This window comes from Tiliqua scincoides, chromosome 9, assembly GCF_035046505.1.
Source record: "Tiliqua scincoides isolate rTilSci1 chromosome 9, rTilSci1.hap2, whole genome shotgun sequence".
Lineage (NCBI taxonomy): Eukaryota > Metazoa > Chordata > Lepidosauria > Squamata > Scincidae > Tiliqua > Tiliqua scincoides.
Genome location: NC_089829.1, coordinates 6740310 through 6767736, shown reverse-complemented (window position 1 = coordinate 6767736; position 27427 = coordinate 6740310). Strand labels below are relative to the sequence as shown.

At 46.9% G+C, this 27427-nt stretch overlaps 1 protein-coding gene across 4 annotated transcripts in view; it reads left to right on the top strand.

Moving 5' to 3' along the window:
* GNB1 (G protein subunit beta 1) overlaps nt 1-27427 on the top strand; it is an 81737-nt gene that overhangs the window by 32788 nt on the left and 21522 nt on the right. For all 4 annotated transcript variants that reach the window (XM_066636824.1, XM_066636823.1, XM_066636826.1 and 1 more), the window contains exons 2-4: nt 11824-11931; nt 18812-18850; nt 27247-27353. In XM_066636824.1, the coding sequence (XP_066492921.1) occupies nt 11875-11931; nt 18812-18850; nt 27247-27353 (203 nt within the window). In that variant the 5' untranslated portion in view covers nt 11824-11874. The remainder of the gene's footprint in view (nt 1-11823; nt 11932-18811; nt 18851-27246; nt 27354-27427) is intronic.

Here is a 27427-nt window from a genome sequence, read left to right as displayed (position 1 = left end):
TATGTTCTGTGATTTTAATTCTGTGGCATGATTTCAGCTGTATCTGACTAGCCAGAGAGGATGTCTAACTTTCAGAGTTGTGTGACTGCAATCCAGCAGCTAGATATGGTAACCCCAGTCCCAGCTTTCCTTTTGTCTTAGACCTCCATGGCTAACAGTGCAACTCTAGCCCAAAAATTGTGGTTTGGCATGTTAAGACAGATGTGGTTTGTGGCCTCAACAAGCCCCTCACTGAGCTCGTGGGGTGTCCCAGAGGGCTCACAGCAGTGAGGGGTGGGGAATGGGTATGTATCTTGTGCATCCATTTGCCTGAACCTGAAAGGTCGAATAAGCAATACATTTTCCTCCGTTTCCCAGAGAACTGGAGTTAGGGAGTAGCGGCTACATTGATTGCTCCCAGTAGAAAGTGGAAGACATTTTCCTTCTCAGAGTTCCCTGCAACATACAGAGCACTCTATTATTGATCTTTGGAAAAGTGGGGTAGAAATCTTTTGAATAGAGTATGACAGGGTGATCACCAGAGGCAAAGAGATGGTAGAGCTTGCAGCCAGTTCTGTGGCCTCTGAATGGGGACCCTGTGTGTATTAAACTTACTGTGTTACACACAGTTCACTTAGCTTTTCTCCTGTGGTTTCAGTTGGCAGTGAAAATCTTCATGGTTTGCCATTAATTTTCTTTGCACTGTACTAAATACTTTTGTGCTTCTCCATCTGCCCACTTATAAGTTAGTCTAGAGGTTCCCAAACTGGTGGGTCATGACTCACCAGGGAAACCGGAAGCAGGGCATCCCCCCTTAAGGGGAGGGGCCCTGCAGGGATGGTGCCACAGTGATTGCACAGCTGCCGCAACCAAGGGGCATTTTCACTTACCTGGGGGTCAGTGCTGGCCTTTGGCAGGGTGCAGGGGACTTACAGCCCCTCTGCGGGCCTCCCCACTGTTCTAAACAGTGCTTATCTCTGTTTGGAACTCACTTCTGGTTTTGGAGTGAGTTCTGATTGGAGATAAGCACTGTTTAGAGCGGTGGGGAGGCTTGTTGAGGGCCTGCAAGCACCTGCTGAAGGCCAGCACTGCCCCCCAGGTAAGTGAAAAAGACCTTTGGTCATGGCAATGACACCTCCCTTCCTGCCCCTGCAAAGACTTACCTGGTTCCCAACTCCCCTGTAGGAATTTGGGAACAACTGAGCTAGTCCACGGCAATTCAATCCATAAAAAAGCTTGCTCCCAAATAGCTGCTGTTAATATTCTTCCCCCATCAGACTTTCTTGCATTATCTCTAAAGGATTCTATAAGTTTCCTTATGGAAACATTGACTGTCATGTTTTTCCTCTTCCATTAGGCTAAGTCTAATCCAGGGAAATGATGCTGTTTTGGTGCAGAGTTTGTGGTATTGCTGTAAGAGTCTGCTGGTTGGCTCAGATGGCTGTTTAAAATGTGGTGGTAAAGGCCTGGGTGTGGCCTCTGTCATTCAGATGTAGTGGTACCATAGATAACATTGAGGTACAATAGATACTCAAGTATAAATTGATCTCACTGATAAATCAAGGGCAGGTTTTGAGCCAAAAATAATGGAATTTTCTATGATCTTTGGATTAGTGGGGGGGAGGTGTGTGTGTTAAATTTAGGAGCGGGAGGTGTCTTGACTATAGTTTTGTCTGATTTTACCCAAGGCCACATCCTGAAAAATAACCTGCCAGTAATTGTGACGTAAGAACTGTACAGTCTCTAATTTATTAAAAATACAGGAAAAGTTCATAAGATACATTTTAAATTTGAGTCCTCACAATCTTTTGTAAACACTATCAGAGTAAGTGCACGGTGAACACCATACAGTAATCAAATTGGGTGCCTGGTATGTTAAGCCAGAGGCTCTACATAAAACATACAGCTTATAACTGGGAGCATGCAATTCAATTCATAGCAAAGAGACAAGCAACAAGGAATGACTGAGCAAGTGCAGCTAAGCTACACATAGTTGCAACCTGATTACTCAGAAGTAGACCCATTGTTTTCCAGGAGTGGTTTCTTAAGTAATGGTGCACTGAATTGTAGCCTCCGAATTTGTTTCAGGTGGAAATGAGGATTACATCCTGGTATTTTAAAAACCAGACCTCTGCCAGACATTTGCAAAATGGAAGGAGAATGCAGAAAGGATCTGATGTGATCCTGCCAAAGAGAACAAGGCTTGCTTGATTTAAATGGAAATGTTGAGCCCTGGCTTACTTTTTTTCTCAGGAGGAGTGAAAGGGTTAACTTTGGCTCCAACTTACCCTGAGCCTGGTTGCCTGAAGACTAACTGCCCTGTCATTATCTCTGCTGCAGAGATGTGCCTGAACAGACCTTACCTCCCAGTGACCTTGCAGATAAGAGGAGACATTCACACTGGTTTTATTGGCAGAAATTTATCATAGTGTTGTCCAGTCACTAAGATTTTGCTTACAGCTGAAAGATTTGCATTGTTAATATGAACATTTTAACTATACTGTAACTTTGAGCCCCTAATAAAAACCTTGAGGCAAAGACCATTCCTATATAGCACTGGCTTTCCATCTGTCCAACCATAGGCATGCACTGCTTAACAACCGTTCGCTTAACAATGGATTGCTTGTATGATGCTGGTCAAGGCAAAATAGATACTCTTAATGAGGCTATCGAATCTCCCATAGCCTGCAGCAGAGTATCTGTTTATACAACAGAGAGACTCTTAATGCTGAAATAGGCAATCTATCTCCAGTAGCCTGTGCAGCCAGCTAGTACCTGGCAGGGAGTGTCTGTTTACAATCCAAAGGCAATAGATTGGACTGAATGCTCACTTAATGACCTGATCACATAACAGCATGGATCAGAGAATGTATCCCGGTCCTTACACACAGCTGCATTGTTAGAATTTAATCCAACTGCAGTTCTGACATTACATTGTAAGTTTCTCCAGGCAGGAGCCTGTCTCGTTGCTTCAGTTGTGAGCAATGTTAACTGTTGCCCACAGTGTTGTGGTCTTGAGTCTGTATGAAGCTGATAGTCTTCATCCAAAAGTACAAGTTCAGAAGATAGGAACTTGGCTCCAAAGCCAGGGTTTGTAGTTCAGAGATGTCACCATCACAAGGTTTCTGAGACTCCTGGCCTCCTTTCTGTTCTGTGGGAGCTCTCCCCAGTTGTTACAGACTATGGTGTCTCCTTTCAGGACCTCCTTACAACAGGCTTGCTGAGCTGGGCCCGTGTGGTGGTTCAGCAGGGGTTTGGTAAACCACCTGTTCTTACACTCTTCCAGCAGCTAGCAAAATTCGGAAGTTGTTAAGGGCCTGGCAGGCCACCCCTGGGGGCTCGGTGCTAAGAATAGGCCCTCAGTTTGGCTGTACTCGTTGCAAGAGGCGACTAAACAGCCACCGGGTAGATGGGACTCATTAGCCTGGGAAGGCAGCCCATCTGAGAGAAGGAAAACTCTGACCCCAAACCTCTACTGCCTTGTGGCTACATCCAGTTATGGAAAAGGCTTCAGGAGTCAACCTGGAGACAAAATCCGGAGCTGGAGTCCCTGAGACAGTTCATGGCTGAACACAGTCACGTTCTGGCAACTCCTGCAACGTCGCTGGAACCAACCGTATTGGCTTCTGCCTTTCCTTTGGACCAATCCAACAAGGTGGAGAGGGGGGATTTGCTGCATGGGTAACAGTCTATCCTTCATATCTACCTTACCCAGGCTTCGTGCACTGGAAAGGACACTCTGTTCCAGAACCACCGTTCAGAGCGCGATACCGTAGTCTTCTGAGACTGAAGGATGCCAACTGAAGGCAGGCCACAATAGAAGGATAATGGTCTGTGTTACATCTTACCGCAAACCTAGGCGTTAAGCTGGTAGAATTTTGTCCATGTTCAGGACAGAGATTTTTGCCTTTTGCAACTAGTTGCGAGAATTCGTTTTCAGCTTCCTTAATTTTTTAAAATCTAAACCTAAAAATCTTGTTCTGAAACCATGGAAAAGGACCAAATATCTCTGTTGCCACACCAACGTCCATATTTAGAGAAAACATACTCTTCTAAGAGCAATGTTAAAATTACAGGCCAGCTGTCACCGCAGGCCTGGTTGGGAGAAAAGTGAAATCGCTTATGATTTCAAATGCTGGAGGCAGTGTCTGTATCAAGCACTTCAACTCAGCCTGCCCTTCCTTGTTGAGAGAGATTTCTCACTAGAGAGCAAACCACTCTTGGGTTTTTGTTTAAAAGAGGGATTGCCCTTACATGCATATTGCAATTTGCATTTTCAGGAAATAAAAAGTTCTACAAGCTAAGCAAACTAGGTTATCTTCTCTCTCTCTCTCTCTCCCCCCCCCCCCCCCAATGTACTGCTGGGTTCCTTTGCTGGTGCTTCCCTGCCTATTTTGGCAATGACACTTTTGCAAATGAAATTTCTGAGTCCACTCACCCAACCTTGTTGGCACCTGGCAAAAGCTGTACTTATTGTGATGTTGCAAGACTTCACTTAGGTCAGCCTAGCTAATTGGATACCCTCACTGCAGAATATCGTGCTATATGTGAGGTTAGGGATGGAAATGGATAACAGTTTGAGAGAAAGGTATGGAAAATGGCAGTGCATTTTTGCACTGTGCAAAAGAAAACACATAGGCAAGAAGTTCCTATATTTCAGATCTCACCTCTGTGTTGGTCATGTAATCTGCTCTGCCTGCAGTATGGTGGTAACACTGACCTGTTCTTATCCTTGCTTTTCAAATCTGGTTCCATTAATCGAGATAGGTAAAATAATTTGAAATAAGTTTTTTTTCCCCCTCCTATACAAGTATTTCTTGATGCTGCTGCTTTACAAATGAATTGCTAATCTGATGGGTGACGGTGGCAGAAGCGCAGTGCTTCTGTCCTACCTCCAGTATACCCAGAATGGTTTCAGAATTAAAGGTGCGGCATTGAATTTTTTTTGTCATAAATACCCAATTTTTTTCTCCAGTAGCGAAACCCAAAATGTCTAAGAGGAAAATCGTCTGCATCAATAAAAAGCTACAATGAAACAGTGAAGCAGGATAAAAATTGCTACAATAATGTAGAAAACAAAGCAAATGAAAGCTGCGGAAGCGATGACATATCCAGTTTGATCTATTAAACCAGGCTACCAAGGCATCTGGAGGCTGTCCAACTGGGCAGGCGACTGCTGGTTTAAGTACCACTCCCCAAATCCTCCTGCCTAAAAAACAATCTTCTACCTAAAAAATGTTGAATTGGTTTAACTGACCTACACTTTCCCAGTATCAAAACATCTGTTTGCAACATGAGATCTTGACTTTTTTTCCTTTGGGGTTTTTTAATCCATTGTTCTCTGTAGCATCTCAGATAGCACCTGTTTTGAAAAATGAAGAAAGTGAGTGACTGAAAATCAAAAATTGTTCTTTCTCCAGTGGGATCTCCATGTCCGTCTTAGTCCTTACAGGTGGGTAGCTCCTCCCTCTCAGGTAGGCAGGCCAGAGTCTTTTGGACTTCCTGAGGGGCGTGGCTACCTGGACTCCCCAAACTGGCCTAGCCTTTCGGCAAAGCAGGACGGAGTTGGTTCAGCTCTGCTGAACCCCCCACTGGAGAATGCAGGGAAGGACCCCCCTTCTCCTTTCTGCCTTTTTTCCTCCTTCCCCTCCTCTCCCAGCTCCGGCAGGCTATCCTGCCTGCTGTTTCTTCCCTTTCCCCCTTATTTCTACCAGCAGGCCACTGCCTGCATGGAGGCTCCCATGTGACTGCCTGCTCTAGAGCAGGGCAGCCACATCTGTTTTTAAATTTGGAGCCCTTCTGCGCCTGAGCCCAGCTTACTGGCCCCGCACACACATCCTGGCCCCGCACACACATCCTAACAGCCTGGGCTCCAGGGCTGCCCTCATCTGAACCCAGGACAGCCCTCCTCAGCGGAGAGCCCGCGTGACCAGCTTGCCCTCAGCTGACCCCAGGGCAGCCCCTCCTCTGCAGGCGCTGCACGACTGACGGGAGCACTCCAGGCTGCCCTTACCTGACCCAGGGCAGCCCTCTTTCTCTAGCTGCAACAGGCAGAGCGCTCTGGGTCTGACCTCACCTGACCTCTGGGCAGCCCCCCACACGCGGCTGCAGCAGCTATAGAAGTTGCCTTTCTTCTGTCTTGAGAGAAAATATAAACTGGAAAAGTTTTAGCACTGAATCTCACAGCTCTACTTTTAAGTGATTTGAGTGTAGAATATGTATATGGACTACCTGAACATTTTTTTTAAAGGGTTCCTTTTCCTTGTGCTGTTATGCTGATCAAGCTAGTTCTTGATAACAAAAAACCTAGTTGCGTCTTTTTATGAATGGCAATGCCTTACTGGTTCTATGAAGGCAGTGGGGAGGAGGGTGAGTGCCAACTTCTTTCATCTAGGAGAAACTTAGGTAGCGGCCTTTCAAGGAGTCACTCTTGGTTCTTCTTGCTCTGTATCGTCTACGCTGGCTGGTGTTTTCCAAGATTTCAGCCAGGGGTCCTTCCCACTCCTACTAGGGATTGAACAGAATGTCTATGCTATGTACGTTTCCACCTCCAAGAGATGCCTATCTTTTTCCTGCCCAGTGGTTTTGCTTTCCAATGTTTAGTTCTCCAGTGGTTCAAGGGTGGCTCAGTTTTGGCATCTGGGAAGCCTCCCACATGGGCAGGCAGGGTCAGATTACCTGAGTCTGTTTGGGGGGCAAACTGACCTTGCCTCACCAGATGTGAGCACCCTTTGAATTTCCTGCTTCCACAGATGCTCTAGTGCAGGGGTGCCCAAACCCCGGCCCGGGGGCCACTTGCGGCCCTCAAGGCCTCCCTATGTGGCCCTCAGGGAGCCCCTAGCCTCCAATGAGACTCTGGCCCTCCAGAGATTTGTTGGAGCCCACACTGGCCCGATGCAACTGCTCTCAGGGTGAAGGCAACTGTTTGACCTGTCAAGTGAGCTGTGGGATGAGGACTCCCTCCATTGCTTGTTGTTTCACGTCTGTGATGCAGTAGCAGCAGGAAAGGAAAGGCTAGCCTTGCTTTGTGCAAGGCCTTTTATAGGCCTTGAACTACTGCAAAACCTTCATTCATTCATATAAGTTAATCTTTAATATATTCATTTATGTAAATTTATTCAAATTTGAAATGTAAATTAATTTGGCCCCCGACACGGTGTCAGAGAGCTGATGTGGCCCTCCTGCAAAAAACTTTGGACACCCCTGCTCTAGTGGTATAGCAGGAAAGAACAGAGCAAATGTCCCCCTTTTCTGTCATGGGCACAGCTCAAACATAAAGCAGAAGACGTTCTTTATAGAACAGGGTGTTGTATGTGTGGCACTGTAAAAGTGTATAGTCGTTTATTGGTGTTGGTAAGAAGATTTAAATTGGACAACAGATTAGTTGGGTTGCTAATAATTAGCAACAGATTAGTTGGCCTGCTCAGATGACCCAGCATAGAAGAGCTCTTTCTCAGTCAGCCATGATACTTGTTACCCTTTTAATGTAACCATTGTATATTGTATTGGCAACCTTCAGTCTCGAAAGACTATGGTATCGCGCTCTGAAAGGTGGTTCTGGCACAGTGTCTAGTGTGGCTGAAAAGGCCAATCCGGGAGTGACAATCCCTTCCACACCGGGAGCAAGTGCAGTCTGTCCCTGGTCTGTCTCCCTGGCTATGGGCCTTCCTTCTTTGCCTCTTAGCCTCAGACTGTTGGCAAAGTGTCTCTTCAAACTGGGAAAGGCCATGCTGCACAGCCTGCCTCCAAGCGGGCCGCTCAGAGGCCAGGGTTTCCCACTTGTTGAGGTCCATCCCTAAGGCCTTCAGATCCCTCTTGCAGATGTCCTTGTTTCGCAGCTGTGGTCTACCTGTAGGGCGCTTTCCTTGCACGAGTTCTCCATAGAGGAGATCCTTTGGGATCCATCCATTCTCACGACATGACCAAGCCAACGCAGGCGTCTCTGTTTCAGCAGTGAATACATGCTAGGGACAGTGGTGTAATATTGTTAGAATGAGTGTACTGTATCACAACATTATTGTTCTGTTGAATGATAATTTCAACCATTTCTTTGTATACAGTAGCAAAATCTCAGTCCTCACAGTGGGTATAATGCGTGCGAAGGAAGGACATATACATTGTAGAGAATCTCATATGATGGGTGGTGGATATTTTGCTTTCCATTGCAACAGTGGTTCCCCATAGCCTTGCATGGGGAAGACATAAGGGATACTGTTGGGATAGAAGCCACCCCTCTGTCTTTGGTGATACCAGCTATTAAGAATTGAGTCTGCTCTCAGATTTGTTGCTTGATCATGCATTATTGGAATGGAAGAGAGTAGACAATATCTGGATTCTAGTTTATAGATGCTTCAAATTGTGAGGGAGGAAGGAAGAATATTGGTCAGTTTCACTTTGTGAGCACCTTGGCTTGGCTTGTTAGATCCATTATCCTAACATCATCTAAGCAGAGTACCTATTAGCCAGCTATATAACTTCCTGTAAGCATCTTCTGGATAAAGTGAAAATGGGTTGTCGTACACCAGGAATAGAAACTTTTGGAGAAAGTGTTTCTCTGGTTGCAGTGGAACAGTGGCATATATTTTCTTTGACAGGCTTTAGCAGGAGACCAGAAAGGTCACACTTGCACTGAACTGATATTTTTCTTCCTGTAGTCGTATATTCTCTAGTGCTAGGACCATGTGCTCATCCATATTGGCACAGAGAACTGTGACTCCTAATACTGGAGACCCACCTCAACAGGCATTCTGAGGCAGTCTTTCTTCAAGGGGAATGGGGATAGGTGTTGAAAGGGCAGTGTGCAGGTTTCATCTTAACTGGATTTGAATAAGCAACTAAGCTCACCCAAGAGATTATTAGAGCTTAGCAGTGTTACTACAGACGGATGGGAGATGGTCCCATGTGGAAATTATACGAAGAGCTTCTGAAAGTTAGAGGATAGCAGATTGCTGTAAGTTTATTTTGGGGTGGTAGGAGGAATGTATGATTAAATATTAGGGGGATAGACTACTAATTAGTCTAGTAAACTAGTAATTAGGAGGTAGTTTTGAGATCCCAGCAGTATCTCATCAAAATGCTGATCGTGAAAGCGTGTGTTTTGATAAAATCAGAAATGAAGGAATATCCTCTTGATTATATGCTTGATGTTTCCTGGTTTCATTGACGAATTTCGTCACCAGCAACTTGCCTCAAAACTGGTGCTTTGGTTTCAGTTTTGACATGTGTTCTCTCTCAACTCAATTTTTCAGCAGGGTGATAGATACCAAGAACATGTTTAATTCTAGGACTGATTGATAAATTTGCTTGCTTGCAGAAAGAGGTTGTACCTTGTATAATATAAGCAACTGTTCATATGTGGCTACTGGGGAAAAGTCAAATTAGCTTTGTCCTCATCTGTCCCTTCCCCCCACACACAGCAAAGGGGAAGGGAATTGAGGAAAGATTGTTCCTAACTAGGGAATGGTGGAGAAATAGTGAATTAGCTAATTTGGAAGTATTTTGAAACTGTGATAGACAGTTGAATGTGGCAGAAACCATCTTGAGATGTTCTTAGGCAGGGAAGGAGATGCAGCAGTGTGGGTTGTGAGAGCATCGGCTGAGATGGTGGGAACTGTGATTCAGCCCTCAGAAAATGTGTTTGTATATGGTTTGAAGACTTAGAAAAACATGCCCAGTCCTTTGTTCTATAAGAGGTTGCTTTCTTTGAATGTTCTCTTCCTTTGATCATCTGAGTGGCAGTAGGTTGCTTGCTCTGGGAGCTGATACATAAGCTGGCTCCAATTCCACAAATACAGTATGTAAAACTGTTAGTGCAGCACTTGGCATCTTCAGTGATGGAGTCATTCTGTTTGCTTGAATGGATTAGAATAAGTGATAAATGCAACTCTGTACACTGCAGGGTGTGTATTTTCACATTCTACCATTGGTATTTGTGGAGTCTGGTGATTTGCTAATTACTGTACATCTGTAATGGTCAGCACCATTTGCTATGATCATTAAATGCTTGCAAAAGTGGCCTAAGATTTTTCCATAAGCAGTATTTTGTCTTTAAAACTTAAGATATCGAGTTAGATATTTATGTATGCATGCAAACAAATGAGGGAGGCTGGCACTGCTCAGATGTTACATGGAACTATGGTTTGATCCTAGTGTGATGTTTGATCCAGGCCCCCTTTTGCTCTTTCTCATTGTCCTGCATGTTTATGGTGCTAAGTACAGGTTGAGTCTCATTATTCGAAAGGGTTTGCTCTAATGCAAATCAATTTAAAGAACAAGTCCCTTTGCTCCAGTGAACAGCCTTGTAGACCTTTTGAAATGCAGGCAGAGGCAATGTCTCTCTCCAGGTGCTTAGGCTTCACTAGGAGGAAGCAATCCCTTCCTTCACCAGGAGCCTCAGGGAGGGGGAAAGAATGGAGCAGATCACAGCCATTTAGCCTTCCTTCCTGTGCTCAGGGGGAAGGGGGGGGCATTTGCCTTGTGCTTGGAGAGAGAATGATTGATGGATTGTCAGCTGGGTGCCCTCTCTTGCATTAATGAGGCTATTGTTAAAGGACTGTTTTCCTTTAATTTAAAGGGTATTTGTCATCATGGTAAGATAGAAAAATCTGTGAATAATTAGGTTATACCTGTAATCACTTGCATGACTGTCTCTCTTCAAAAGTAAAAAGCAGTTTTTTAAACTGTGATTTCAAAGGATGCATTTTTCCCCTTCTCCAGGGATCAGCCTTTCCTTCTCCCTTGCAGGGGCCATTTGTGTTGAGTCAGATCTGTGTATAAAGAATCAGTGTATAACAAGGTTGGACCTGTATCCTGAAATGGGGCTTTTTAGTTTGGGAACACCTGCAGTTATGTTGGCACTTTTGTTTTGGTGTTGGTTTTGCTCAGTTTTATGGGAGGTTTCTCTTACAGCTTGAGAGTAACTATGAAGTGCCACCTTTGAGAGGGATGTAAGCTACTTTCAGGAAAGGTATCCAGCTGCCAGGAATGCAGACGCTGGGTTGAAAAGATCCCAGGACCTACATTACCTAGGAATTTGAAATATTGTTCCACCTTTGTAATCCTGCAATGTGGGTGAGATTACTGCCCAAAGCAGTTACTAAATGCACAGCCCCATCTCTTCCCAGCATGGTCTTTTTCTCCCCTGCGCTGCTGTATTGTATGAAGTGTTGTGTCACAGACCCCACTTGCTTGTGCTCAGCCCATAGTGAATTGGTGCATTTTGAGATGTTTGTGAAAGAATTGCATGTCATGTACATGATGCACTTTATTTACCATCCTTGGGTCAATAGAATAAATAGGACAAACCATCCAAAAAATCAAGTCTTTTGTGTTTTGCCTTCTCTGAAGGATGGAGGATAGAAATACCTTGTGTAATTATCCTCATTTTCAGGTATCCAGAGTCCTGGAGAGCTATCCCTGGGCATTATGGGAGAGATGATTGACTATTTCTATTACAAGAGAGTATAACTCTTATTATATGGCAAAGTTGTGTGAAGTCATTGCATTTCCATACTTGTTCTAGAGATTCTGCTGTCACTTTGACCTTGTAGAACTTATAAAGCTGGTTTTTCAATCCCTATTTGTTTAATAAATTTATGTCCTATCTTTCCCTCCACAGTTGTGGGTGCCTGCCATATTAGTTTTTAACATTTCAAACAAAATGCTTTGTAAAAAAAAAAAGTTAGAGCTATTAAGTTATGGTTTGTTTGTAGAGATTGTGAATATTGTTTCGAATAAACCTTTTTCAAATTTGATTTGGCTATTAATGGGATCAAACAATGTATTTAGTATATTGTGTAACTTGACACAGGCAAAACCTAATCTTGATGTGTTTTCCTTTTTCAGATTTTTGAGCATCTGAGAGGTGTCAGAGAAGCACACCTTTAGCACAGAAAGATGAGTGAACTTGACCAGTTACGCCAGGAGGCGGAGCAACTGAAAAACCAGATCAGAGTATGTATCATGACTGAACACTCTTCCCTGCTTCATGTGTTTTTGATGCTTGTGGAGACTATACATATTTCTGAGTTGTCTGTTACCTGAAGATTCAAAGATGGTTTGCAAAATGTGTGTATGTGTTCATGCATTGTTCAAACAGCATCTGATCTAACAACAATACAAGCAGCTGTTTTTAGTGCTGTTTGTATGGCAGCACATTTTCAATCCCTGTTCGGCCATTTATGTGTTATAAATTGATGCTGACCCTTTGAATCTGTTACTTCACTGTGTTGAGTTTATAATACATTTCCAACCTAGTTTGTTCATGCCAGTTTCCCGTATACGGAGAAAAACTTGTAACATGTACAACTCTCTTGAGATTATAGCCCAACATTTATTTCAGGGGTCAGTATAATGTGGCTTCATTGTGTACAATAGAGGGGGGACTACAATGGGAATCTACTTCAGAAATCCTTCAGAGAAGTCACTTTCTCCTAAACACCACTAGAAGCTTAGAGCAGAATTGTTACCTGATTTGTTCGAATTCATTTACATAAAAACCACCCTCCTCCCTGCCTACTGTTTCTTGGCTCTGATTGCCTTCTTACATTTGCTAGGTCCTCATGCTGTAGTGACCAAAACCGCTAGTGCTAGAAGTTCCTGTTGGGACTCAGGCTTCCTAATCTTAGTCACCCTGTGCCCTCTTATGCTGGCTTCCTTCCTGCCAGTAGTGTGTACATATACATATATGTATATGTATGTACCCCCTCCTTGGACGCATGTGTAGTTTTGTTCCTTTGAGTTTCTCTTCGGCTTCTCCTTTCTTCAGCTTCATGTTTGCTCAGCTTCTGCATTTTGGACCACTGCCTACTTCCTTTCACCACCCTGCGTCTTGACCAGCTTCCCCTGCACTACTGTTTTCCTCTCTTCAAAGCATAGATGCCCCTCTGATCTTTGCTGTGAAGTTTCTTCAGACAACCTTCATCTCAGTTCCCTCTACCTTTTTTTTCCTGGAGCCACTTTCTTCATGTAACTTTCCTTCACATTCTTACTTCTCCATGCATTGCCTCCCCTTTGCCTTTTAGGCTCCCTTTCTTACCTGCTGAGACTGCATCACTGTGTGAGGTTTTTATTCCTGCCAAACCGACAGTGTTCTCTGCTGCTACTGAAGTTGGGCTGTAAACTGCTTTTGTTCCATCAGTGTCAAAAAATGTCATTGTCATGCGTGCAGTGCAGTATAGATAAAAATGTGTAGATCTGTGTCACAAGCAGGATAGAAACTCGGGAAGTAGAGCACATGTCTGTTTGCTGTAAATTGTTTCATTTTGGCCTACCTTACATGGTGGTTTTGAAGAGTACCAAGTTAATGTCTGTGGAAATGCTTTCATAATTGTAAAATATTGTATAAATTCTAATCATTGCACCTCCACAACTGAATTATCTGTGTGAAATAACACATGGAGAAAACTATTGTAAACAGTAGAATCCTAAAAGTAGAGGCTTTTCTTTTCCTCTTGTGAAGCCTACACGAATTTTTCATTCCAAGCTAGTATTTTCGAACACCTCTAGTGCACTGTGAAGGGTGGAATGGGCCCTCTAAGTAGGATGAGCCTTGATGTGGGCCTACAGGTTTCCCATCTTCTCACAGAAGTGTGCATGATCTGTTTCCACTTCAATTTCATGCATCTGTAGATGAACAGTTTGAAAATCACTTTTTTACTCTTAGATAAGGTTATTTTTGCATGAATGAATTTTCTCACAAGCACTTCAGGAGTTTTAGGTAAAGCTTATTAAGGCATGTTATAAAATCCTTCAGTGTAAATAAGTTATTTCTTTCCTCCTAGCTGAAAGCTTATGCAAACAATAAAATAAGTTCATCTGGTCAAAGCAGCATTAAAGTTACAGGCTGTATAAAAACACTGTTTACCTAGGCTTAGTTTGGCTGCATTGGCATATCCCTTAACTATTCTGAAAGCACTTCTCTCTTTCTCTCTTAGTCTGTATAGAGAGAGAAATTTTTAAAGGGTTGGCCTCGTTTTTAGGTTCCAAATGTGTGATTTCATCAAGGGTGCTGTATGAAATGAGACTAGAAATTGGTCTTTCCTTAAACTTTGTGAACGTTCACAATGGTGAAAATAAATCAGAATATCTGACCACACAGATTTTGTGTAAACAGGCATGTATGACTAACTAGTTGAGACCTTGTACAATTGATCTTTAGTTTTCTATGTGGATAGCAGTAAAGAAAATACTGTTCCCCCCTTTTTATTTTGAACTGCAAGCACTCCTAGTTAAGAGCTCAGTGTATTAAAGCCACCACAGATGGAAGTCGGGTGATAATGAGGACTATTCTTAGCCATTTAGACCTGTGGTGATGTGTGTTAATGCAGAATGCTTTGAGCACAGCAAAGATTTAAAGTCCACCAAAGAGCTGCAGCTGCTCCAGCTGCAAGGATGATAAGCAGATGAGGAGAGTGGAATGGGGTTCTGCCCGGGAGCTTCTGGTGATCCCCAGGATCAGTTTCATGGATGCCCCCAGGACAAGATGCAGCATCAGGCATATAATCCTCATGGCATATAATGCCGTTGACTCATCTTCTCCAGATAGGAGCTATCAAGCTTGTCAAATTGACTGAGGGTTTACTCTCTTCATTGTCCCAAAGTGGAATGGGGACATCAAGGAAGTAACTCAGCTGCCTGAAGAGAGAACAGCACTTCAAAGTGGAAACCTTGAGGTTGGTCCTTGTGTTAGTTGGACAGGGTGACTTACTGGTGTCGATAGCTCTTTCCAAAATCTGCCTCTGTATCTCCACCAGACCTTCCCATCAGATATTCTGCATAAGCATACAGTACTTCTAACATTGAGCACTGCCATTTGGCTTGTCATTGGTCCCTGAGGTCTTCAGTAAGGAGCTTGTGGCTCTGATGGCACGCTATCTTCGGCAGAGGGTCCCTGTGGTCTCGAACCTTGATAACGTCCTGATTAGCTCTTGCGGCTATCAACAAATGATCCAGGATGTGCAGTGAGTCTTAGCATACCTCAAGGAGCATGGCTGCTTGATCCACCTCACCAAGAGCAGCCTAACACCCAGCCCAAGGATAGAGTACCTTGGCGTGATCCTGTACACAAGGATCAACAGGGCTCTTCCTTGCCTTGAAATGTTATGCCAAGATCCTCTGGCTCAAGGATTTAGAACTGCAGGGATGAGACAGTGTTCTCATCTTAGTGCAGCTTCTAGGAATGTCAACTTTGTGGCAGGAAGTTATCCCTTGGGTGAGATTTTGGGCACGGGCCTTCCAGCACCAGCCTTTTCTGTTCCCGGATCTGATAGTCAGCAAGAAACACCAGCTAGTGCAGGTATCTCAACCAGTGTAGCACAACTTGCAGTGATGGCTTTCAAGCAAGCACCTGAACTCTGGATCCCCAGTCCAAGACACGCTGTGAATTCTGATCTGCTCAGATGCCAGCCTCCAGGGATGGGGAACCCACCTCCAGCACTCTGTAGCAGAAGGCTTCTGGTTGATCTTGGAAGTATCCATTTTCTTGAGCTCTGGATTATCTTCTGAGCACTCAAGTTCTTCTGAACCAAGACAGACAATACCTTGGCAAAAGTCTACACGAACAGATAAATGTGACAGCAGATTGACTCAGCAAACAAGCTCTCAACCAGTCAGAGTAGTGCTTGAACCCAAAATTGTTCTGGATTATTGTTAGCTACTTCGGATAGATGTGAATGAACCTGTCTGTATTGCTCAACAGCCAACAGGTTAGAAGCATCTTCTCCAAAGGCAGAGTGGTCCAATCAACCCGTTTGACACATTGCCCCAACTAGCCATCTGCAAGCCTGTTTGCCTCCCCTCTTGTCTGATTTCAAGTGTTCTTTGGAAGAGAGAGTAAAGAGTGGAGATAGTTCTGATTGCAACCCCTTGCCAACCCACTTGTATCCCACAGTTTCAGTTATATATTATGTTGTTCCTTTGCCAAGGGACTAAAAGCAGAACATAGCTGATATGTTTTTTAATCCTGTTGTGGCATGTGCTTCAGAGGCTAACCCGAGCAAACTTCCCTGACAGTATATGCCCACATAGTCGTGGTTCTGCGAGACACTTGTTTCTTGTGATTGCAAGAGGTTGCACAAATCCAGACAACTCTGTTCACCTAATTTGGAATTCTGTTGGTTGACAGAAGATTGAAGGAGTAGAGAAAGAGGAGGAATATGTTTCATGAGACTCTGGGTAGTGGGGCTGTAGAACAAGGGTTGGGGAAACAAGGTCTCATGTTTGGGGTGAAATGAGAAATGCGGACCTCACATTTTAATGTGTCCACAGCACAATGTTGACCGCAAATTTTCCATCTGTGAAGCTGTTTATATGTCATTACTGTAACTTTTGTATGTGGATTGCAACTTCCAGTTTTAGACTGGGTGGTGTGTATTCCCCCCCCCCCCCAAATCCTTGGTTAAGATGCTAAGTAAGGTGGTAAGAAAATGGATATGGTCTGGACCTTGAGTACATTCTTAAAAACAAGCCTGTAGTTGGCACATGATCCCTTCTCCGACTTCACAAGCTAGGTAAAATAACCTAATGTGAACTTCATCCATATAAAAGACTGTTGTAGGGACTTACTGCAAATTATCTAACTGCTGTGTACATAACTAGTTGAAGACATTAATATCCATGTCTTCCTGCCTTCATTAATTCTAAGTTTCTTTAAACATAATGAAAGGTTTTGGCTCCAGAAAGGAGACGTTCTGTATTTTGCTTTCCTGTGTGGCTGTCTGTTTAAAATGAGAACAAATACTGCACACAGCTTGAGGTGTATTGAGGAGAGGCTAGAGTGTAGCAGAGATTCCTGGGCTTCCCCCCTTCCACAAGAGGGGCTAATCTAAAGGCACAATTCACAGCAAATTCCTTCTATGCAAACCCCATTGGACACAGGGCACATCTTGTTGGTGCACAGGGATTTCACTGTAGGTTGAAATCCTTGTCTCTGCAATGTGCATAGTCAGTTCCACTTCCTAATGGGGAGTCCATCCTTCAGTCATGCTCTCAGCCTTTGATGTTTGTCACATCACCCTTGTAAAAAGAACCACAGCTCTCAGAGATTGTGCATGTAACCCAGAAGGTAGGTGGCATTAATACCCAAGGGCACACTCGATGCAACAGTTGCTTAAACTGCTACAGATTATGTCATTTTGATGCTATACGAAGCCTCTGAAAAAACGAGGGGAAGCTGTGCTCCCCTCGCGTTCAGAGGCTTTTCTAAGCCTGTGCGCACTGCCTCTGATGCTCAGAATGCCTGAATTGTGTGAGAGATGTGAATTCCGGTTTCCTTGTCTGCAACTGCCACTGCCTCAGAGGCTCAGAATAGCCACTGGAGGCAAGGGGAGCAAAGCTCCTCTCAACTTTGGAAGCTTGGGGATGTGTGCAGAGACCAGCAGTGGCATCATGTGTGCGGCCCATCACTGATTGGAGCGTCACAAAGTGGCACTGTCTTGTACTTGCATGTGCTGCTTAACGACAGACCGCATATATGACGGGGGGGTGTCAAAGCACAGTCAACATGCTCATGAGGCAATCGCATCTCCCATAACCTACAGCAGAATGTCTGCTTATACAACAGAGAGGCTCTTAATGCAGAGAAGAGGCCATCTCTATCCAGTAGCCTGTGGAGCCAGCTCTTGTCTGGCAGGGAGTGTCTGTATATACAAAAAAGGCAATAGATTGGACCGAATGTTCACTTAATGACCTAACTGCATAACAGCGTGGATTGGAGAACGTATTCCCGTCACGTATTAAGTGGCGCACACCTGTATTTGATAATATAGAAACCCGGTTCTTATCAATGTGCAAGATTTCACACTGGCCATGATGGATGTTCCATTGTCTTCTGGCAGAGGTGATGGGAGAAGCTCCACCCTGTCCAGACTGGAGGTGGAATCATCCCCACTATTATGCTGAACTTCAGAGGGCACAGCACAAGTACAGGGGAACTTTCCACTTCCCTGTCTCCAAGCTGAAGAGGAAGACCAGGAGATACTGATGCTAGCCAGGCAAGGCATTTGGGGTTCCTCACCTGTCCGCTGCCACAGGAAGCCCAGTTCCTTCTCTGTGATTCCAGAGTCAGATTGGGAGTGACCTTTTGAGCATTTGGGAGCAGAGGAACTCTGAACGCCTTGGCTTAGCACCAAAACAGTTGTCTTCCCCTTCAGCTCTAAGTGGGGTTTGTATGCTCAACTACAGGTACAATTCCCACCATATTTTGCTCTCCATTTGTTTGAAACATCCTACCTGCTATATTGCTGTACTTTATTGTTGTGCTATATATCGGTATGAATTTGTCACCTGCAGCCTTAATTCATGAGTCAGTTGAGAGAGTCTCCTGGGCTTAAATCTGTTTAGTTCTGTTGAAGTCAGCTCTGGAACTGCCCAGTACCCTTTACTGGCTACTTGACAGAGAGGCTGATTATATATGTAATATTTGTGTAAATGTGGGTTTGCAGATTTATGTACTTGGCAGCATTTGGTCTGTGCCCAGAGAAAAGTGTTTCACAAAAGGTTTATCCTATTTAACTTTTGAGAGAGAATCTTACCATCTATTTTGTCATCTGTAATTGTACTTTCACAATCATTGAAGAAACCTGGTAAAGTTAACTGAGAAAGTGAAGGATGCGTCAAGACTTCTGTATTCTACCCTAAATTCCTTAGAAATTCAGTGCTTCCTAATTTGAGGTGCACACACCCGCAGTTGGTTCCTTTGTTTGGGCATCATTTCCCACGCTGCCTTTGGGTGCCTGTAGGAAAGGCCCGGTTTTTTGTGTGCAGTCTTGTCATTGTATATTCAGTGAATGCTCACCGCCTCTCTTGATGTACTGTCTCTCCATTATTTTTCCAGGATGCGAGGAAAGCATGTGCTGATGCTACACTGGCTCAGGTAAGTGTCTACCTTTTTTATTGTGGATTTAATCCAGAACATTAGCAGATCGCGTTTCATTTGAGGGATTGCTGTATGTTCAACACCCTTGAATTCTCTTGGTAGCGCACACTTCCAGTCGTTCAGAAAGAAATCCTCCTTGGATCGTTCTCTCACTGTGTATCATTCAACAACATGGGCAGCATCCATGTAATGCGCTCAATTTCTTAAACACAATTAAGGGAGAGGGATTTGCAGGATCACATTCTCAGGCTCATTCCCTTGGCACCTTCTTTCCTGTATAGGAGGTTCCCTCTGCTTTGTCGCTCTTCCCCACCCCTTCCCCTGAGGCATGAAAATTTGGTTGGGGCTTGCATTGGCACTAATCATAGAACTGGTTGATTGCCAGTCCTGGTGAGCGGTAACCATGATGTAGGCTGGTGGGGGACGAACACACCATTCTGCAGCCTGCTTCCCACCCCTCAGTGATAGTGAAAAGTTGGCCATTGATGTATGCCAATCTATAGATGCAGTCCCAGAATGCACGCTGGCATCCAGATTACTACTACTGCATAATAATGTGCAGACATGCGACCCTTGTGTGTCTAGCAGTGTTTCTGCTGTTTGGAGAGAAGAAAAGCACGTCAGAAGAGATCCACATACTGCTTTCTTTCAAATATAAGTGTAGAAATAGTCTTAAGTCTGTGTAACATGACAGCTGTTCGGCCAGCTGCAGGCAGTTACAATTGCCGGTCTCCACTGTGATTTTTTTTTTTAAAATAACAGCAAGGTTCAAAAAACAGGAAGAGTATCTGGCATCTACCAGTCATTGGTCTAGACCAGCCATTTTCAACCACTGTGCGTGGCACACTGGTGTGCCGTGGGAATTTGGGAGAGGGTCATTTATCAATGGGACCATTGGGGGATGTGAGCCCCCGCTATGGTGTGCCTTGTCAATTATCAAAAGGCTGATGGTGTGCCTTGACCATTCCGGTCGCCTTGCTAGTGTGCCACGAGATGAAAAAGGTTGAAAATCACTGGTCTAGACCATTCATGCATAAAAAAGGGCCAATAGCTGCTGTTCCTGTTTTGAATTCAGTTTTGCATTGCTAGTTTGCCTGCTGGAACTTTTTCCTACCAGAACTTGAAGTAGAGTAGTGATCTCTCCCTTCTTCTCTCTGTGAGTGGGGGATGTCATCCGGTTGCCTTGGAAGCAACAGCGGCTGCAGGAGCCAGTCCCATAAATGCTGCCTTCAGCTTGACGAGCTGTGAGGCCTCCTTTTTACTATGATCCATGGGAAATATTCTTCTTTGGCAGCGTTATGAAGCTACACAAAATTGCTGAATGAACAGTTTTACCCTTTTTACATATGCAGTAACCTAGGCTGTGCAGGGAAGAGGGAGCCTTTAAGAACCCAGTGTACAGCGAGGAGAGGCCATTATGTAGGTGATTCTAAATCCAGAAATCAGCCTGTACCCTGTGAGGCTGCCTTGATAGATTTCAAGAGGGAGGAAGAATTTTTTGTCTGCGTGCTTGAGGTAAATAATTGTGTTGCATGGAGACAGAGCAAATACGCAGACAACTTTAAAAAAAAAAAAAAAAAAAGGATAGTGTTGAACCTGAATTCACTGTGGTGTTCCACCAAAATGACTTTCGGTAGCTCTACAACAAATGCATTTTAGGCCATTTTTGTACACTTTCTGGTTTCCCAGAAGTGTGCTTATTTTAGTTTAATATGGGACAGAACTCAGTCTGACACTTTATTGCGGAGTCTGCTTTCCTGGGCTGTAGGTACTTTATTCAGTACAAAATGGTAACTTGAGCAGGTAGAAATGGGTGTGTGTATACAGAGAAAGAGGTGATGGGGGGGAATATCTTTTCAAAGTGAGGTCAGGCAAGGCAGAAGTTTACCAGTGGGATCTCCATGTCCGTCTTAGTCTTTACAAGTGGGTAGCTCCTCCCTCTCAGGTAGGCAGGCCAGAATCTTTTGGTCACCTTGAGGGGAGGGGCTGCCTGGACTCCCCAGACTGGCCTAGCCTTTCGGCGAAGCAGGGCAGAGCTGACAACAACTGTTCAAGCGGCGGCAGCCACACACTCAGCAGGCGCTCCTGCGTCTCCAGCCACTCACCCCCCCGCACCTGGCAGGGGCAAGGCAGGCTCACCCGTGAACGCTCCGGCCGCAGCCACCCTCCAGAGCTGCTTTCCCCCAGCAGCAGTGGGGGCGTGGAGCTTCCTCCTCCCCTCCCCATTGTTCCAGGGCGCCATGCCGGCGGGCACCACCTTGGATTAGCGCCCGAAGAGCGTGAAGACCCCGCCAAGAGATGCAGGGGGGCTGTCTAGCTGCTTGAGCCGCCTCCAGCCGCAGCAGGAGAGCAGCGGAGGAGACGACCACGTGCGTGGGCTCCATCTTGGCCACACACCAGTCCTGCACCAGACCGGACTTTGGAGAAGTGGTGAGCCCCTCCCCCCGAACTGGCGGACACCCCCAGCAAGGCCCCTGATCCGCACACTCCCCGCTCAGGGCTCAGCACCTTAGACTGGGGAAAACTCTCCAGGGCCATCCAGGACATGGTCCAGGCCAGCGTCAACGCTGCCATAGAGGCACATCAGCAACCACTGGGGGGCACCCCAGAGTATGCACCCACGGGGCTCCCAGCTTCCTCCCCAGAGGAGGAGGTAGAGGGGATGATGAAGATGAACCCACACTCCCCCGCAAAGAGGCGCCGGACGTCATCCGTGCGCAATGTCACCCCCGAACACACCCACCTGCAGGAGCAGGGCAAAGGGAGCTCCCACGCCTCATCCGCAGAAGAGAGCGAAATATCGGGGGACGAGGTTGAGGCACACAAGCCCCACCTCTCCTACACTGAGCAGTTGAACAGTTTAACAAGCTAGTCTCAGGGGTGGTTCAGGTGCTAGACCTGCAGCTCGAGCACTACGTGGATACGGGGCCCAAGACCAAGTGGGGGTCCCCAGTAGTCTTCCCAAACCAGCAAGAAACCCCCCACTGGTTTCCTTCTGCAACCTGCCCCCAGAGGTCGTGGCCTGCCTCAAGTCACCCCTGGTGGACGTCCCAGTAGCAGCCCTGGGATTCCCAGCCGTCCTCCCCACAGACAATGACGGTCTCCCAAGGGACCCCACAGACAAGAAGGTAGAGCTAGCCACCAGGACGGGGTTCGAGGCCTCCTCCAGTGCGCTGCGGGCCTCCGCTTCCCGCTGCTCCAGGGCGTTGGTTCTTTGGCTTCAGCAGGTCAGTGAGACCCACAAGCTACGCTCCAGGGCTCACTCGGATATCAGAAAGATGGCCTCAGCTGCCGCCTTCGTAGCAAACGCCCAGGCCATGGCCGCAGGAGTTGCCACGCGCCACAGCACCTGACTGTGTAGCTGGGACGTGGCTGCAGCCTCACACGCCAGGGTCACCGGTCTCCCCTTCCAGGGAGCCAAGTTGTTCGGGGATGCCCTGGACCCGCTACTGGTGGAGTCCAGGGGAAAGAAGAGGGTACTGTCCACCAGGGAGAGGAACCCAAGGCCCGCCCAGCGGTCCCAGCGCTGGCGCCTTTCGGCCCTCAAGGAGCTCTCAACCCATTATCTCACCCTCTGTGGCCTCTTTCAGAAGTCAAAGGCCCGTCTGGCACCCAAGATGGCCAGCCCACAAGGCCAGAGGACAGCAGCCCCAGCACTTTGGGGCAAAGGGCCCAAAGTCTCAATAACGACCAGCCAACTGGTTCTTGTGGATCCCCAGTCCCAAGTGCCCACTAAAGCATGGCAAGACATTTGAGGCAATCCAACACCTCCTACAGGTTGGGGCCATCGAACTGCTTCCAAGGGAACAGTGGGGGTCCGGGGTGTACTTCCACGTGCCCAAGAGATCCGGCGGCACCAGAGCCATCCTTGGCCTCAGGTGGCTCAACAGAAGAATGCGTCAACAGAAATTCAAGATGGAGACCCTATACTCCATCCTGTTGTCCATCAGAAGGCACAGCTACATGACACAGAAGGCACAGCTGAGATCTGAGATCTCGGCTGCTGCCTCACCAGAGGAGGGCGCCCTACACCTGCACCAGACCATCCAGTGTCTCCGGAACCACGAGTTCCTCATCAGCTTGGAGAAGAGTCACCTGACACCCTCACACACCATAGAACACCTGGGAGCAATCATCGACACCTCCCAGTTCAGAGTTTTGCAGTCCCCAGAACAGCGGGCCAACACTGCAGACCTGATCAACGCTGCCCTCTGCTCCCCCAGACCGGACGTACTGATGTTGGCCTGTCTCCTGGGCACGCTGACCTTCTGCCTGGACATGATTCCCTGGGCCAGGTACAGGGCATGGTCCCTCCAGCACCTGCTGCTGCCCTTCCAGGACTTCATTGTCTCCAAAAGGAGCAAGTGTGTCAGACTGGACTCCCTCACTCTCAAGGACCTTCGATGGTGGAGGCGGCCGCATAGACTGGACCAGGGCTCGCCCATCCAGATACACTACAGAGCCGTCCTGTCGACAGACGCGAGTCTCCAGGGATGGGGGGCCCACACCCTGAGGATGTAACACAGGGTTACTGGTCCCCAAGCGAGAGGATGGCCCCCATCAACCTGCTAGAGTTGAGGACCATCCCACTGGCCCGGCTGGCCCTCCCCCAGCTCAGGGACCAAGATGTCCTAGTTTACACTGACAACAACGCGGCAAGGGCCTACGTAAACTGGCAAGGGGACACCAGGTCAGCAGCGCTGCAGATGGAGGCACGCAGACTGATGCTGTGGGCAGGAAGGAACCTCAGGTCCGTCGGAGCCGAGCACATCGCCGGACTGGAAAACACAGCAGCGGACTGGCTGAGTCGCCAGGACCTCGACCATTCAGAATGGAGGCTGCACCTGCAGATCTTTGCATGGTTCAACCGTCAGTTCGGTCCGAGGACCTTAGACCTGTTCGCCAGCAGCCACAACCACCAGCTGCCAAGGTTCTTCTCCCAAGGCCGCTGTCTGGAAGCAGAGGGGATGGTTGCACTCCACCAACGGCGGCCCCAAGGGGTAGTGTATGCCTTTCCCCCCACAAAGCTCCTTCAGAGGGTCCTCACGAAGATCAGGCTAGAGCAGGCCAAAGTCCTCCTCATAGCCCCAAACTGGCCCCGCCAGCCCTGGTACCCGGACCCCTGGGAGCTGGCCATCTCCTCATCCATTTCCCTCCCCCAGCGCCTAGACCTTCTGTCACAGGGCCCAATCCTTCACACACAGATGGTCAAACTCCATCTAGCTGCCTGGAGATTGAGCGGAAAAGACTAGCCAAGTCAGGCTACTCCCCCACTATCCTGGCTACTCTCCTCCCTTACTGGGGGGGACCCACCAACCGGCTCTACAGCGGAACCTTGGAGGATGCTAACCAAATGGTGCCAATTCCGAAATCTTGACCCAGAGAGGATCAGGGTCAAGGACTTCCTGAGCTTCCTCTAGGCAGGCCTCGACAAGGGCCTCAGCACGACCATCCTCAAGAGACAGGTCTCAGCAGTCGCCTCCATTCTGTGGTCCCCCAAGGGAAGGGCCCTGGCGGCCCACCCGCATGTCAGAAAATTCCTCAAGGGTGTGAGTCTCCTCAACCCGCCCCCCGTGACCAGGGATCCCACTTGGGGCCTGATACTGGTGCTAAGGGCATTGACGAGGCCTCCCTTTGAACCTATGGTGAAGTGCTCGCTAAAGCTATTATCTCAGAAGACCACCTGCCTGGTAGGCGTGACTTCCGCCAGAAGGGTGTCAGAGCTGGCAGCCCTCTCTGTAGCCAAGGAACTCTGCCAGATCCAGGAGGACAGGATTGTCCTCCGCACCAACCCTTCCTTCCTACCCAAGGTGAACTCCCTCTTTCACCGCTCGCAGGAGGTGGTGCTACCCACCTTCTGCCCCAACCCTTCTCATCCCAGAGAGCAGGGATGGCATGCCCTCGACATGCGTCGGGCGGTGAGCTTTTATCTCTCCAGGACTTAAGCCCACTGGTGTTCAAAGGCCTTGTTGGTCTCATTCTGACCTAGTGACCAAGGCAGAAAGGTGTCTCCCCTGCCATTTCCAGATGGGTTAGGGAGACCATAGCCGAGGCCTACAGGGCATCCAGCAAGGACCCCCCAAAGAGCTCCCTCAGGGGGGCCGCCACCTCAGCCGCATTCAGGGCTCACTCCTCCCTGGAGGCAGTAGGCAGGGCAGCTACCTGGAGCTCGCCTAACAAATTTATCAAACACTACAAGATCGACGCCTTCCCCCCTGGGGATGCAGCTTTCGCAAGGCGCGTCCTCCAGAGCATGGCTCTATAAGCTTACGGCAGCTCCCACCCTTGAGGAGCACTGCTTGGGCACATCCCATTTGTAAGGACTAAGACGGACATGGAGATCCCACTGGAGAATGGGGAGATTTGTACTTACTGTGAATCCCTTCTTAGTGGTCTCCATGTCCGGATTAGTCTGCCCGCCCTCACAGCCGGAGGAGAAACGGACATTCTGAACACCAGAATCATAAAGTCAGGGGGACGCAGTACAGCACAGAGTAGCAGTAGACCTGGGGTAGGGCTTCGTGCCACCTGGACCCATTCTGCACTCATCCCCCGAGCCAACACGCAACGCAGCACATGACACCAGAGGACCGCCACTACAGTGCCTCCAGATGGACACGAGATATCTGGCGTCAGTGGCGGGGCTCTTCAATCTTGGACAGTCTGGGGAGTCCAGGCAGCCCCTCCCCTCAGGATGACCAAAAGACTCTGGCCTGCCTACCTGAGAGGGAGGAGCTACCCACTTGTAAGGACTAATCCGGACATGGAGACCACTGAGCGGCCCGCTTGGAGGCAGGCTGTGCAGCCTGGTCTTTCCCAGTTTGAAGAGACACTTGGCCAACAGTATGAGGCAAAGAGGCAAAGAAGGAAGGCCCATAGCCAGGGAGACAGACCAGGGACAGACTGCACTTGCCCCCAGCGTGGAAGGGATTGTCACTCCCAAATCGGCCTTTTCAGCCAAGCTAGACGCTGTTCCAGAACCACCATTCAGAGCGCGATACCATAGTCTTTCGAGACTGAAGGTTGCCAACTAAGGTCATTACTATGTGTATATAGCAATAAGGTCCTTGTATGTCTCCTTACCATATGAGAAGCCATCCATTGTGAAACAGCTAACCACTTAAAAATTGGCTCTGAAAGGATGCATATTCTCGAGCTGCTCCTTTTTATGGTGTAAGTTGGAACTGTTCTGTAGAGACCATATAACCAAGGGTCATTTTCCAGCAAGCAGCTTCATTCCAGGAAGTAAAATCAACAAAAAACCTGATGTGCAAGGACATTGTATTACTTGATGTGCACATTACTTGATGTGCAAGGACCTTGTATTACTACAAAAAAAGTGTGCCAGTTGAGACCTGGTAGTGGATCTAGTTAGTGATTATACTAGAACTGTGAACTTAGTTTGTTCTGGAAGTGAGAGAAGTGAGCATCTCCTAGCCAGGCAGTTAGCAAGATGTCTTCACCAATCACTTTGCAACAGGAACATGGAATCTGAATTATTATTATTATTATTATTATTATTATTATTATTATTATTATTATTATTATTAACAGTATTTATATACAGGTTGAGACTCATTATTCCTGTGGGTTCAGCACTCATGTGGATGGCAAAAAACTGGATGGCACTATAGCAAATCAATTTTTTTAAAAAGTTTCTTTGCTCCAGTGATTTAAAAACAGCCTTGCTGACCTTTGTGATGTTAAGATAGAGTCATTAAGATGACAATCCAACAATCAGTCTCTCTCAAGGTGCTTAGAAATGCTTCACTCTGACCCCTCCCTTCACCAATGCAAAGTATCTTTCTTTCACAGGGGGAAAAAGGGGTCGCCTGGAGAGAGAAGGATTGTTGGATTGTCAGCCAGCTACCCCCCCCCCCATTAAGGAGGCTACTGTTAAAGGACTGTTCAGTTTTTTTAAACTGATTTTAAAGGGATGCATTTTTCTCCTTCTCCAGGGATCAGCACAATCCTTCTCATTTGCAGGGGCCATTTGTGTTGAGTCAAATCCGTGTATAAATAGGCTGGACCTGTACCGCTTTTCAGCGAAAAGTTCACAAAGCAGTTTACAGAGAAAATCAAATATCTAATGGCTCCCTGTCCCAAAAGGGCTCACAATCTAATAAGATGCAAAAGAACACCAGCAGACAACCACTAAAAAAGACACTGCTGTGGTGAGGAGGACCAGTTACTCTCCCTCTGCTGATTAAAAGAGTATGCACTTGAAAAGTGCCTCTTACCCAGTTAATAGGGTCTGCTTGAATGTGTCTGCTTAAATGTGCATGCTTTTTGTTCCTTGTCAGTGAGACTAGTTTGGTAAGAACTGTTATCCTGCCAGGAAATAATTTTGTGATTGAATCTTACCAGTGGTGTACAACTGACTTCCCCTTTAGATCACAGCCAACATTGATCCAGTGGGTCGGATTCAGATGCGCACTAGAAGAACATTGCGAGGACACTTGGCTAAAATTTATGCAATGCACTGGGGGACTGATTCCAGGTGAGTCTCTTCATGCTGGGAGAATTCCTGATCTTCCTGGTGCCTCTCCTGTAACCACTAAAACTTCTGCTTAT